The sequence below is a fragment of the Fonsecaea multimorphosa genome (genome assembly GCF_000836435.1).
Source record: "Fonsecaea multimorphosa CBS 102226 unplaced genomic scaffold supercont1.6, whole genome shotgun sequence".
NCBI classification, from domain to species: domain Eukaryota; kingdom Fungi; phylum Ascomycota; class Eurotiomycetes; order Chaetothyriales; family Herpotrichiellaceae; genus Fonsecaea; species Fonsecaea multimorphosa.
In genome coordinates this window covers 1,261,549-1,276,001 of record NW_015971640.1, presented here as the reverse complement: position 1 = coordinate 1,276,001, position 14,453 = coordinate 1,261,549, and the positions used below count along the sequence as shown (strand labels likewise).

General features: G+C 52.4%; 4 protein-coding genes across 4 annotated transcripts; 2 read left to right on the top strand and 2 right to left on the bottom strand.

Moving 5' to 3' along the window:
- Positions 1-2,181: 2,181 nt before the first annotated feature.
- On the top strand, positions 2,182-4,204 carry Z520_04201 (uncharacterized protein; the record flags this gene model as incomplete). Its single annotated transcript, XM_016774711.1, has 4 exons — positions 2,182-2,662; positions 2,713-2,886; positions 2,937-3,725; positions 3,792-4,204. 4 exons carry the CDS (start codon positions 2,182-2,184, stop codon positions 4,202-4,204), a joined length of 1,857 nt encoding a protein of 618 aa, XP_016634638.1.
- A 1,295-nt stretch (positions 4,205-5,499) lies between these two features.
- Z520_04200 (uncharacterized protein) lies at positions 5,500-7,344 on the top strand (the record flags this gene model as incomplete). Its single annotated transcript, XM_016774710.1, has 2 exons — positions 5,500-6,178; positions 6,266-7,344. 2 exons carry the CDS (start codon positions 5,500-5,502, stop codon positions 7,342-7,344), a joined length of 1,758 nt encoding a protein of 585 aa, XP_016634637.1.
- Positions 7,345-8,604: 1,260 nt separating this feature from the next.
- On the bottom strand, positions 8,605-9,802 carry Z520_04199 (uncharacterized protein; the record flags this gene model as incomplete). The annotated part of the gene is made up of 2 exons (XM_016774709.1): positions 8,605-8,625; positions 8,684-9,802. The coding sequence occupies 2 exons, from the start codon at positions 9,800-9,802 to the stop codon at positions 8,605-8,607; spliced, it is 1,140 nt and encodes a 379-aa protein (XP_016634636.1).
- An 807-nt stretch (positions 9,803-10,609) lies between these two features.
- Z520_04198 (uncharacterized protein) lies at positions 10,610-11,185 on the bottom strand (the record flags this gene model as incomplete). The annotated part of the gene is made up of 1 exon (XM_016774708.1): positions 10,610-11,185. One exon carries the CDS (start codon positions 11,183-11,185, stop codon positions 10,610-10,612), a length of 576 nt encoding a protein of 191 aa, XP_016634635.1.
- Between the last annotated feature and the right edge of the window lie 3,268 nt (positions 11,186-14,453).

Genomic DNA, 14,453 nt, shown 5'->3' with positions numbered 1-14,453 from the left:
TTCCCGACCCCCGATCCCATACTGGGTGCCATACTCCACCATTTCTCCTCCTCAACTCACTTTTACTCTGTTGCAGTTTCGTCTTCTCGTCGAAATCACCTTCAGATCCTCAGATATCGTTCTTCTCTCCCGTCACTGGTTCGTTATCGACCTGGCACAGTTGACTTTGCAAATTGTGTCCCATTCGAGACCCTACAGCGTCGCCCAGACGTCAGTTTGCATTCGGCCTGCTGTCGGAAAGTGAGAGAGAACTATTGCTTGTTCTCGTTACTCTCCCGTCACTCTTTCGTTTCCTTGTTCAGTTGAGGGACCGTTACTCCGGCGTCACTCTTGCGTTTCCTTGTTCCATTGAACGACCGTCTTCAGGGCGTTTCACAAAGACGTTGAGCCAAAAAGGTATGTCTCATTACCCTCAAGTCTCAATGGGACAAACATCCCCTTCAGTGTCTCTCCGCGGTCGTCTGCAGCGTTTCATCACGGCGTCCGCGGATGGTTTCCATTGTCTTGCTAATAGAGACAAATACAGGGCACCGCGTTCACCTTGCGAAGGACGAACCTTCCCACTATTCTTCTTTGTGAGTTCAATACCCAAGCAACATCACACCCATTGAGCTGCAGTCTGCAGTTTGCCCATCGCGGATCCACGCGGAATCTGTGTTGGTCCGCGAAGACAAATAGCAAACACAATCTCTTTGGATTGCTGCTTGAGACATGGCGCGTAGTCTGCAGAGTCAACTATATAAATCTGCTCCATCCCACGAGGTGTAAGTCCTCTAATAGTCTAACAAATATCAATATATAGAGATAACAAATAGCCCGAGGCGACAAGGTATGCTCTTCCCTCCGATCGTGTCCCTGTTCGTTGACCAAGCTGACTCTCTTCAGATCGACCAGCCCGGTGGTAAGCCTGTCTTCTCTTCTCCGTCACTTTCTCGTCAAACATCGCTCAATTGATCCTCTCTGCCTGGGTTTCTGTCTCATTGCCACATGTCAGCCGATGGAATGTCACTATATCGAACTTTCTGGCTCGCTGGCGCCTAGCAATCTGTCCTCGTGGCCCTCGCTTATTGGCGGAGAGCGGAACCGCAGAGCGGAACCGCTGGGTGACATGGTCGACGGCGAGCATGTGCTCCTTGTCTCTTGTCTATATATATCTGTCTCCCGCGCCTTCTTCCTCCTCTTCCTTCCATCAACATCCTCTTCCTTACTCACATTGCTTACTCCTATTTAGTCCGGCAACCTCAACGTCCTTCTGCAATCTACGCAAACACAATCTGCTTTCGACCTGCTTTGTCTTGTTTTTGAAACTTTGCACAACTTGCTCATTCGTCAGAGCAACGTCACTTTGAACTTTTGGTAAGCAATTTCGTTGTCCTTTTCGTCTCCTCGTCCAACAGATCCTGGACAACACATGACGGGAAATTGGACGTCGTGGCATTGCCTGCCTCCTTTGACTCTTCGTCTCTGTGCGAAGATCGACGTCGGAATGCGGTGGTACGGCTCTGGCCTTCTCAGTTGTGACAGCACTTTTCTGCAGTTGTCAGTTGCAGAATGTCCTTCGCCTTGTGATTTGGACAATGACGCACTTTGAAGAATCCGCACATCTTGGAGCCGTTTGCGACAAACAAGAAAACCCAACATTGTCGGCATGTGCAACACCGTTTGTTTACACCGCCAAATCTGGTCGTTGGATTGCCTTTTCAGGCAGGCGGGTCAGCGCCGAGGCTCGGCAAGGCTGGCAACATCTCTCATCAGCTGTGTCCTGCTTCTGGCATGTGAACATCAGCAAAGCTCTTCGCGCAATCGACATGTGACAAGTTCGCTATAGAAGCGGGTCCACGCTGAGAACAACAAGGCTGGTTCCAAGTCGACCTCATGGTGTGCTCAGCCTCAGTGCAGAAAATTGCTCGGCGCCGAGAGTGTCAGGGGCTTGACTTCAAATCGACAAAGCTCAACATATTATGGCAAACATGGACCGACTCAGACTGACAAGGCTGAGACTACATGTCGCATGCTTGACTTGCCCAGAACTCTCTCAGCAGTACATGGTTCTGCAATATGTCATCCTCTTGCACGCACATCTGATTCTCTAGTTGACCAATGACTATCCAAGGGCCTGAAGCTAATATGATGTTTACCTCTAGTGTTTGCACTTGTTTTTCTGCAGTTCCAGTTGCCAAGATGCCGTCGACAAGAGCACAGAAGGCCAAAGGCATCACCAATCCTGTTCCAGCTTCCAAGCCAGTGTCGACAAGAGCCCAGAAGTCCAGAGGCACCACCAAACCTGTCCCAGCTTCCAAGCCGGTGTCGACAAGAGTACGGAAGTCCAAAGGTGTCACCACTTCAGTCTCAGAGCATGGCCAAGTTAAGATCACGGCTATGTTTCCAGTGGCAGCAAAGTCTGCGGCCGAACGCACGATGTCCGCCAGTGTCCATGCTGATGTGGCTGTGAAAGACACTAGCACAGCCTCTATGTCCTCGGACCAAACGATGAATGAGTCTCGCTCTCTCATTGTCCGTCTGAAGGTCCCTGGGGTGGCGGACACGAAGATCGTCGTGGCTGCCAAGCGGGCTGTCAAGGGCAAGGCTGTGGACGCGAAAGGAGCAGGTCAACGTGCCGCTGCTACTTCTCGGGGGTTCAAACGAGAATCCTCTGATGAAGGTTAGTATTGTGTTTTGGGCTTTCACTAGATTGAAGCTAACTCTACTTAGATTCAGACAATTCTCCACACAAGAAGAGCAAACGATCCCGCAAAGAGGATGATGACGACTTCGAACCAGATGATGCCACGACTCAAGCTCTGGCCGTTGCAACCGTCACTCGTGAGCTTCGCGGTCGAGGCGAAGATGGAACTGTGACCGGGCGTATCAGAGACGCTGAAAAGGGTATGGCTTTTGCAAATACTTCATTGGATCAGCACTGACTATTTGAACAGCCAAGGAAGATCTGCGCGGACCCTTCATCTCTCTTCGGGTAAAGCTACTCGGCCAGTCCCTTGAGAAGACGAAGAAGCGACGCCCCGCCACTCGTTATACCAACGCGCAACGATTCAAGTTCGGTCACGATCAGCTCTGGTATTGGACGTCGCCATCTCCGTACGAGATCCGCAAAGTCTCGGAGATCCTTGAGAAGGAACGGCCTGCCATCGCTGAGGTTGCCGTAGCAGAAGGGACGGCAACGAACCCATTCCATGCCAGTGCTGGCATCTCTATCGATTCCATCGTCCGCGTCATCCTGTCACAAGCAAGCACCAACGAAGGCGCACTGGATGCACAGCAGTCGATGCTCCTGGCATACCCGTATTGGGTCGACGGCAAGAGGATTACAGGGAAAAAGCCGAACTACCACGCAATGCGTCTCCAGAGCCTGTCCAAGCTGGAAAAGGTGCTGAAAAAGGCGGGCTTGGGAAAGATAAAGCCAAAGGCAATCAAGCAAATCCTTGACATCGTCTATCAAAGAAATATGGCGCTTCTGGATCCTTTGGCAGACGGCCAAGTCCTGTGCGAGGACAACGAGCCGGGCGCCACTGACTTTGTTCCTGGTCTGCTGTCTGTGGACTATTTCTGGGACATCTACAGACAACAGGGCAAGCAAGCTCTCCTTGACCACCTTGTCTCCTTCCCGTCGATCGGCGTCAAGTCAGCGTCCTGCTTGATGAGCTTCAACATGTCGTTGCCAGTCTTTGCCGTGGACACCCATGTCGCCGGTATGGCAAAACTTCTCGGTTAGGTGCCGGGAAATTGCACGGAAGAGGATGACATGTGCACGCATCTTGATACTGTGTTGCCAGACAAGCTGAAACTGTCTCTCCACCAAGCCTTCTGGAACCATCGTCGGAATTGTGCGCGCTGCAGTGCGCGAAACAATCCATCAAGCTGGATCTATAACAACACTACCTGTCCTCTGGAATCTATGATCAAGCGTCCGCAGCCCAAGCCTGAAGCCACCAAGGCGCCGCGCAAGCCCCAGACTGCGCCACCCAAACGGGCCAACAAGAAGGAACCTAGCGACGAGGAGCGGATCGCACAGGGACTTGTGAAAGTCACCTACGAAATTGACGACGATTTTGATGCTGCCGGTGGCACAGGAGTGAAGCGAACGATTTGGATCCGGGATTACAGTGCGGAGGAGTATGACCCTGTGGAGGAAGAGGACATCTACGTTGAGGAGATTATCATTTCGTTTTCTAAGGGAAAAAAGTGAAGCATAGTCGGTGAGCACCAAATATATGGTGGCCACAGCAGGTGAAAGCTCTGATGATATGGTGGTTTTTGAGGAACATTCGCAATTTCTGATTTCTGATTTTACAGTTGCGAAAACGAATATTGAGCTGGTAAATAGAATGGACGTATTCCCAACCAATATCCTAATGCTCTTCTGGTGGTGGACAGGGGCTGCTCCTGAGGGCACAACTTCCTTAGCCTTGTCAGATACGCGAGGCGCCTCCTATGTGCGCGTCCATAGGACCTTGCATCCGTTGATATAGACACCCACCCTGCTGGTTATCACATCTGTTGTCAATCATAGACGCGGGTAAGCTCCTCCCATTCATCTCCTATATATATACAGCAATAATAACGGTCTGCACCTTGACCCCAACAGCAGTGGGTATGACACGATAAACGAGGCGGGATTTGCATCGCCAGCAGCGGAATCATCCCTGGCCTATACTCCACGCCCACCAATCGCATATGGTGGATGCCAGCTATCAATCAATCCCATCCATGGTCCCGTGCGCATCCGGGATCAGGGGACCATATTTTATTGTTTATCGCTCGTCGCCTCTCCAAAGCTTCGCTGGGGCAAAAATCTCAATGCTACCTTTCCCCACGACGATGCCTCTGGAGAAATGGAGCCGTTTCGCCAGTAAGTGCCCTTTATCGCCATCCTTTCGATTCTTATCTTGGCTACCTAGGTACAAGCTCTGCGAGAAGCAAGCTTTTTGCCGTCGATGGAGAGAGCTTAGGGTGGTACCACCAACGACATGCCTGATCCGGCAGCTGCCTATACTGCGCTTCCACTCGGTCCTTGCCTCTTGCTACCTCACTAGCAAAGACGCTTTGTTCTTCCTGACGCCCTAGCATGGCTCCATCGTCGAGCTGCAGGCCCATCATGCGATCAATTGCCATTTGGCCCCCTGTCCCGGTCCCTGTGCGTCCTCTTCTTATCCATGCAATGAAGAGGGGAGCTTTGCCATGATTGATTCCTTCGGTCAATCCCGAGCTCTATGGGTGGGAGGCAGGATCGTCATCCTTGCTTGCAGCTTCTATGCCCCTCGTTACGATGCCGCTGATCAAGATCGATGAACAAAGGAAAGGGTAGGTTACTTGCATGACCTGATGCTGTCATGGCTCCGAGCGTGGTACAAAAGGAATCTCCTCTGCCTTTTTCTTTCGAGGGACGTGGGATGAGAGTCCCTCTTCCGTGCCACCCTCCTCTGCTTTGCCTTTACCTACCAACCTTTTTTTCCGTTGCGTTCTGAGCGCACAGTATCCAAAATGGTCTCTCTGCTTTCTGCAGCGCTGCTGCTGCTGGCTTCGGGCGCTCAGCTCGCCGTCTCTCAATTCGTGACTGCGCCAAAGAACTTGACCAGCAAGGCCGGTTACGCAGGTGTGACGGTGCGCTACAAGTCTGTCCCGGCAGGCATCTGCGAGCAAGACCCTGACGTGAAGAGCTATTCTGGCTACGCCGACGTGTCCCCCGGCCAGCACATCTTCTGGTGGTTCTTTGAGGCGCGCAACGTGGACCCCACGACAGCGCCCCTAACCATCTGGATCAACGGCGGACCGGGTTCGTCGTCCATGATCGGACTGTTTCAAGAGCTGGGACCCTGCCGGATCAATCTGGACGGCGACGCCGTCAACAACCCGTATTCGTGGACCAATGTCTCCAACGTCATTTTCATCGACCAGCCCACGCAGGTCGGGTTTTCCTACTCCTCGCCCGTTCCTGCGTACGAGGACCCCAACTCGGGATATTTGGTGGAGCTGCCCGACAACACCTGTCCCGAATATGCCAGTGATTGGAGCTGCGGGACCTACTCATACTGGAACGAGACCCTGACGGCCAACAACACGCCCACGACGGCGCCGAACATGTGGAAAACGCTGCAGGGGTTCATGGGCGCGTTCCCGCAGTATGCGAGGCAGGAGATTAACTTTGCGACGGAATCGTATGGTGCGTTCCTTTCCCGCTCTCCAGATATACCTATATCCAGCAGGAAAAGGGAGGTTGACCAAACCTGACTAACCTCTGTGTGTCTAGGCGGCCACTATGCGCCCCTCATGTCCGAATACTTTGAGTCCCAGAACTCCAAGAACATCACGGGCGCCCATCCCATTTCACTCCAACACGTCCTGATCGGCAATGGGTGGTACGACCCCCTGATCCAATACCAAGCGTACTACAACTTCACGGTCTTCCCGGGGAATACGTACAACTACGACCCGTTCAACCAGTCCATCAAAACCCAAATGTACAACAACCTGTACGGACCGGGAAACTGCTACGACCAGACGGTGGACTGCAACACCCACGGGACCAACGAGATATGTACCGCGGCGGACAATTTCTGCCTCCAGCAGGTCGAGAGCATCTACGACATCTATTTGAACAGAGACGAATATGACGTGCGGTACATCATGCCCAACCCGTTCCCGCCCACGGAGTATGTCGACTACCTCAACACGGAGAAAGTGCAGGCCGCGATCGGTGCCTATGTCAATTACACCGAGAGCGACGCCGCCGTGGGCAACGCATTTGGATCCACGGGTGACGACGACCGCGAGATCGGCACCGTCGAGGCCCTCCAGGGCTTGCTGAAACAAAACATCTCGGTAACAATGTACTTTGGCGACGCCGACTACAACTGCAACTGGCTGGGCGGGCAGGTCGTGGCCGAGCACGTCAACGCCACGGGTTACACGGCCGCTGGCTTCGTCAACATCTCCACCCCCGACGGCGTGGTGCACGGCCAAGTCCGGCAATCCGGCAAATTCGCGTTTGTGAGGATCTTCCAGTCCGGCCACGAGGTGCCCTTCTTCCAGCCCCTGGTGTCGCTGGAGATGGTCGCCCGGACGATTTCCTGCAAGGACATCGCGACGGGGAAAACCACAATCACGTCCGGGTATAAGACCTCGGGCCCGGCCACGACGACCTACAGAGAGGGCAATGCGACTATTCAGTTCCAAGTCACTCCGCCGGACGCGATTTATAATACGACCACCGCTATGCCGCAGAATTCGACCTCTAGCGGCGGTGGGAAACTTGCCAAACGTGCCACGTACAGCTTGAGGCGGGCCAAGAAGATCAAGAGGGACGGGTTGGGCGGATGGTCGAAGTGATCACCCCGAAACAGAGAGAGATATATATCCTCCCTGAGTCTGGAAGAGAATACCTAGGTCTTGACGCGGAATGGAACAGGATATCTATCGGCGATTGTTCGCCATCCCATAGGTTGCTGATTGAACCACCACCTGCAAGTTCTAAAAGAACACACACAAAACACATTACGAGGTAGTAAAACGTGAGAACGATTCAATCAGACTTTTGACTCGTGATCTTGATATTGCTTTCAATGCCTAACCTAGTCAACTAGCATAGGAGGCGCCCGGACCCTCTTGCGAAAATTCCCACGCCCGACACCCTTTGTCCTGGCTCCCGCATCGTACCTAGGTATCCTGTCCTATCCGAATTATACCTACCTACGTGACTACAATACAAGAAAAGAATCCTTTGGAGGTCCCGGCCACATACTATTTTCTTTCATCCGTAGTACGGGTAGATAGGTATCCCCCTCGTTTTTCTCCTGCAGTCCATATATGACCAACGGGCACCCAGGAGCGTTGCATGTACCATGTACCATGTACCATGTACGTAAAGTACGCATGAATGCATGAATGCATGCTAATTGATACACTCTGTGGAAAGCAAAAGAGAACGGGGTCGAATGTTGCTCTCTCCTTTTTTGCAAAGCAACAATAAACTCCCCTTTTCTCAGCGTCAAATCTTTCCTTTTATCCCTTTTCCTTGCTATTGAGCCGTAACGGGGTTTTTTGCCTTATTTTATTGCATGAGTACCTAGGAACCTAGGGATTCCTTTTGCCTCCTTGTAACGATGTTAAATCTTCTGCAGGTGGGCTTTCGCACAGACAGGACTTTTGGCGCTTGGGAGAAAGGATAATCGCTTGCTGAAAAGGGTCAATTCTGGAGTACACGGGAACGGCTGGGATTTTTCTCCTCACGAACTGACTGTCTGTTCGAATAAGGGGAAGAGCGGCCGTGGTTCTCTGCAGGTGGTCTAACCAGATGGACGGACGGTATCGAGGGGGGGATTGCATCCGGGGAGGGTGTATCTTGTCCATGTCCAAGTGGACCAGACCGTAATGGTGGGAGGTGGACAGTCCTGCGGCGCAGAGAGACATCAACGTGTCTGAGACCGAAACACCAAGTTTCTATTATGAAGGTGAATTGTGAACAGTTATTGTATCTTGTCATTAGTCGAGCTGGTGCCAAATTTCACCGAGGTACTTTTCAAAGCATTCGAAATTTTCGCCGTTTTCAAGGTCAAGCTCTGGTATTGCTGTGTTTCATCACGGGCATATCTATTCATTATAATGGTACACCTGTCGAAGCATAGGTTAGCACATACATGGACAGTCAGGAAAAAGATCCTCCACTTACAAAGTAATCGGGGAGACCCCAAACCTCGAACCCAAGCCGCTTCGCCATCTTCGCAAACCCCTCCGTCTCAATGAGATGGTAGAAGGGAAAAGCAGGAAACATGGCCCCGTCTCGGTGCACCTCGGCTTTCACCAAAAGTGCTGTCCCACCCACACCATCCAACGGCATCAGACGCCGTTCGTCACGATCCTTGCCCATCTTGGCCAGCTTGGTCATGAGTGTCCTATACGTGGCCATCTCCGCGTATCCTTCAAGCAAAACTTCGTCCGGACCCATCTTGCTGGCGAGCTCCTGGGCAACGTCACTATCGCGCCATGTGTTGAAATCGTAGGGCCGGACGTCCTCCTCTCCTTCGTCGTTGATGAATCGCTGCATACAGCTCGGGGCGATGACGGCTTTGTCGTGACTGGCCAGATCCTGGATCAGCGTGGGAGGAGTTTCGATCACGTCGCCGTCCAACCACAACACCCAAGATGTGTGCGGGCCGATGGTGGTGAAAAGCAGGCTGTTCCGTGCCCGGGCCATCGACGCTCGCCGCACCTTTTGATTTTCCATCTTGTGGCGCTCCTTTTCATCTTGTGAAGTCAAGGGTGGCTCAAAATCCTGCCGCAATATAGTCACCGATTGAAACCGTTTCTCTTCCGGTCCTGCTTGCGTCTCCCTTATTGCTTCTTGTAGCGCCGCCGTCGCCGCGTTGCCTTCCTTCGTCTTGGGGGTGATGAATCCTAGGCTGATGTGCTCGTGAGGGTAGGACAGGGCCATAAGATTGGCCCAGTACTCCGGGTAGAAGCGGGCTAAGGGTGTGAGGATGAGGACTTTCTCGTGCTTTTCGACAGGCGACGCCGAGGAGGTCAGGTTATTGAGTTGGTAGTGGACGACGGGAGGGGGGCGGCGGACACCGTGGGCATTTTGAGCGTTGGATTGCTTGCGAAAGGCTGAGGTCGGAGGAGATAGAGGGTTGTCGGCTGCGGACGTTTGGACTCGTAAGCGGAGTTCGGACTGGTCGATCGAGGTGTTGCGGATGCTGTAGAGGAAGTAAATGAAGACAACACCCAAAAGGATGCTGAGGGCAGTGGTCCGCTTGCTGCCCCGTGGCTGTCGCATGTCGAAGTACGCCATGTCGTCGCAAACGGACGAGATTTCAAAAATGGTGTCACCTCGAGGACTGTTGCGTGGCCTGATGGAGCATGTTCGTAGGAGCAGGCGGCCTGAAAGGGGCGGGTAGGGTGAAGTGCTTGGGGATTCTCAGTGAGCAGGGACAAGTCTGCGGTTCAGAAGAAGGAAAAGAGTGAAAAGGAAAATGTAGTTCAAAGGAGTGAATTGTAGTTCTGGTGGTTGTCGTCGTAGCAGTTGTTTCGTCTTCAGCGCATTGAGCCGGCGAAACTGACATTTTGCGGCTGCTGGTGAAACATGCACCGCCACTTTGTCGCTGTACGAGTCTCACCTCCTCCCACATTTCCCAGCCACAGGAAATGACTACGGATGGAATGCAGAATACAGTCATACGAAATTACCTTCCGAACAGCAGTTGGATTGATTCCTCATTGTTCTCTTCATGTGGTTTATCTATGCGCATGGCCATGGAATATAGACCAGCCCCTTCCTTTTCATACCCATCGTTAATGCTGACAAGTGACCTGCGCACTCGCTATGCAGAGAATAGCCCAGTCAGTCCCTAATGGAAAAACCAACATTGCTCCAGGCAACTTTGGCGGTTGAATCTGTCGACTTCCCAACGCCAATGCTAGAATCTTAGGCGAAACCTGATGCAATCCGTATCCCAGATGGTGCCTTGACACCAGGCCAGTCTCGTCGAGTTTCAATATAATAAAAACAAAGGAAAACCGAATGAAAACGACCGGCAGGCGGACTAGGTCTCGACCTGCGATTGACTATTTCTGCTCAACCCGAAAAGTGTTGTCGCCGTCATTGATAGACGTCGGTTTGTCTGATTTTCTTGTTCTTCTTCGACTCTTCCTTGTCTGACGAGACGTCACTGCGCGGACTTCTTCCCGGACCTGGGCTTCCTGCTGGTGATACTTTGCCTGCTCCAGCGACTTGGAAGTAGTCATCGCCTTCCTCGAGGGCCAAAGGCGTGACGGGACCTTTAGGGCTACCCAAGGGATCCAAACGTGGTGCACCAGGTTTGATGCCCATGGAAGAGGCTGCAATCTTGGCTGACAACGTGGTACGCTCAATGAATTCGCGTTGCTTCTCACGCATCAGCCTTGGTGACTCCAGCACGACGGGCTGCGTTACCCGATTCAAGGTAATGGCTGGACTCTGCACGGTGGAGGATGGTGTCGCTGGTGAGTCGAGGTGGCCAAAATTGGCAGGATGGAATCGAGGAAGCGTCATGTGCATGTTCCTGGAGGCTTGCCGGCCATGTGCTGGCGGCCGACTCCGGGTCGGCTGAGGCGAGAGCGGTTGCTGGCTAGCATGGAGTCTTGGAGACAACGGTGAGGTTGGCGTGTAACGCCCAGAGTATGTATCGCGGTTCATCGTGTACCCCATTGAATCGAAAGGATGACTATAGATGGAAGAACTGAAACGTCGCAGGCCGTGTTTCTTGGGATCTCTGCGACGTCTCTACAACTGCCAGCTGTTGTGTGCATGCGGCAGCTGTACTAGAGATGCGTACCAACTCTTTATAGAGTCTCTATGCCCGTGAAGGGGGGCGGGCAGCGGTCGCAAAGTTCGGATTTCGGACCACACGGGTCAATAGGTAGAGCCAAGGCCTGCGAGGGATGCTGGAAATGTGAGTCCTCTGGGGGGTTTTGCGCGTGAAGTCGAATTGGTTTGTTGTAGTGGGCCACAGAGAGGGGCGGTGTTGTGTTGATTTATGTCGGGAACAGCGGAGAGTTCGCAAAGGAAGAGGTGGAAAAGCGGATAGGTATTTGGCGTAGAAAGGCTCAGAGTTGGCCTGTTGTACAAGTGCGGTGTGGAGGTTCAGTCACCGAGTCTGCCAAAGACGGGTCCGTCTGAGGATTGTTCCTGTAGGCCTCTTGTTGCCCGCCTTTACCAGAAGTAGTACAAATGAGAGTCAGACTCAGGGTCACGAGTCTGGCTTGGTTGGCAGGGATAGCGGCAAGAGATTGTGCTATGGCGCTTGCGAGTGTGTTGAGGGGCTGTTTGATCTGCAGTGTCTGGAAAATTGCGTGAGAAATGATCAACAGCCAAGTGTACGCTGATCTCGGTGCCGGGGGGTTTCGACGTTGATACAGGATGCCAGCCTTGAGAAGGGCGAGTAAAATAAGTACTCGGTACCAGGGAACACAAAGCAAGGTAGAGGGAACCCGGTCGCCAAGTTGTCTCCCAATTCTCGAGGCGTCGTCATGTAACCGAGACCGAAAAGATCTTCGTGCTTATGAAAATACTAGGATATCAGGAGGCCTCATCGGCGGCCCATGATTTGGAGAAGGTTATCGAAACGAGACGGTTCCAATGATCTATGCAGGGCCATGTAGACTGAAGCCTGAAGGAACATGGGAAGGAACATTAATGGGCATTGGCCGAGTGTATCCAGTGGATCCAGCGAAAGGCACTTCCTGACAGGGCCGATGACGGTAAGCGTTGAAATGAGAACGCCAGCAGCACGCCAGCAGCACGCCACCCGCACAGGCTGACCAACAAGACAGAAGGCCATGGGGCAAATGGCAAAGATGAACAGGGGGCCAGGGCGGAGATCAAACCATGGAGCCTCCGAAGGCCTTGAGCGCCGAGAAAAACATGGTCACCCACAAACTCACCCCCGAAGATTGCATACTGTTGATCAAGGGCGGTGTTGCTGCAACTTCCAAACAAGAAACAAGAAAGAGTTTAGAGAAGATGAAGGATTGTCGAAAATGATGATGTTTGAACAGAGACAACTAGAGAAACGCAAAACGCAGGCAAAGAAGTCAATTCAATGTCTCCATGAACGTGATGTCATGGCGGAGGCTGAAAGGCGAAAAAGGAGAGAAATTCCTCGTCTGACAGCAAGTCACTTTGACGACGTTTTGTCAGTATTGCGGCGACTTCTTTCCGTGCGATCCGAACATATCGCCTGTCTGACAAATGCCAATTAATTCATTATTCTCCTCTTTCTGCGTGTGCATAACTGCGCCCGGTACCAGTACGCAGGGCACGCAGGGCACGCAGGTGAGCAACGTGGCCAGCATTCAAACTTCGACCAACATCTGTGACCCGTCCACGTCTCCCTTTTTAAAATTGCCGAACCACGGACACCCAGATCCCACCCCTGGGTACCTACAGTAGTAGGCGCCGAGGAGTGGGCAGCAATGACAGTCCCGTCAATACGGCACCAAGTACTCTCACGCAAAGTGCCCGTAGTCGGTGACATCCTCTTGAGAAAAGGATTGAAAGTACTGACATCAGGACCAGAACAACCCCCCACTGATCCATTCTCTTCTATTATCCCCGCTAAAACCAGAATGCCGAAAACCGAGTTCGTCCTCTTACTAGGTTGCCCAGTATGGCCCTGACGGTTCCCGGCAGCGTCATGCAGGGCTCATAGTGTCACCGTCCAGACTCTTCGCCGACCCTTTTGTACAACCTCTAGGTGCTTTTCACAGGTGCGGGGCGCAGGACGGTGACACCATTCTTTGCATCGACCGAGCTAAGCGCAGAAGATAGTATCGTCATGAAGGCTTTTGCGGGGGTAAGAGAAGCGAGCACTCGAGTTTTCCCGGCAGGAATGGCATTACTACATAGCTTCCTACGTACCCGATACTAGCTAGGTACCTAAGTACTTACCAAGGTAGGCATTAATTACAGGAAGAGGATGCCTCAAAAGAATAGAAGCATCGTCCGCTGTCGAGTGGTCTTGAAACACCCCGTCCTCAGCCCCCGCTCAGGCGTGGCACTTCCTGGATTTGTTTTCCACTCCAACATTAATATGGAGTACTTCTTACATTCCACGAATGAGCAAGGCTTGCCGAGGGTGTAGCGCAATGCAGACGTGTAACCGAGCACTACGTACAGGTATCTACGACTCTTGGAGCACACTTTTGGAATCTCCCCATTTGGGCCGTTTCAACAGGCGAACGGCCCATGAACCTATCCACCTGACCAAAAATTCATCCACAAATCATCTCGACTCTTCGGTGAGACGGCACGCTGCGTATACACAGTCACAGTTCGAGACGAATCTGAAGAGCGCCAGAAGTACGATCAACAGCCTCTCTCTCCGACTGATCCGTTCTGGCTTGGGCAAGATCGTCGATGAGGATGTTTCCTCCGGGATACCAGATGGCAGGCATCTGCCAACCATGTAATACTGTGTACCCAACAAGTTAAATGTTGCTTATGTCTGTTTCCCCTGACCGAGATATGTATAGCAACCGGAATCTTATCTTTTTCCGAACCGTACCCTGCCCAGGTGGTTATCTCTGACTGCAGGTACGGAGTAAAAATCCGCCAAGTCACACAAAAGAGAAAGAGAGAGGGGCACATACAACTTGGAACCCAGTCGGTTCGTGTCTGCAAAGGCGGGCTTACCGTCTGTCTCTTCCCTGGGATGATGGAAGAATTCTATCTACCTAGGTATGGAGTGGTACTGCTCGAGTAGGGTGTTTGCCCGAGGTAGAATACTCCTCGTCCTTTTCTCAATGGTGACAGAAGAACCTCCTTGTCTCTGTCTCTTACAGGGAGTATGATGGCCATGCACCTAGTATTTCTTGGCCTCGATATGAGCATCAATGGTATGTGCTATGCCTAGGTACCTACAACCATAGGTGCCCCTCGCTTAAACACCCCATCAGTTGTCGGA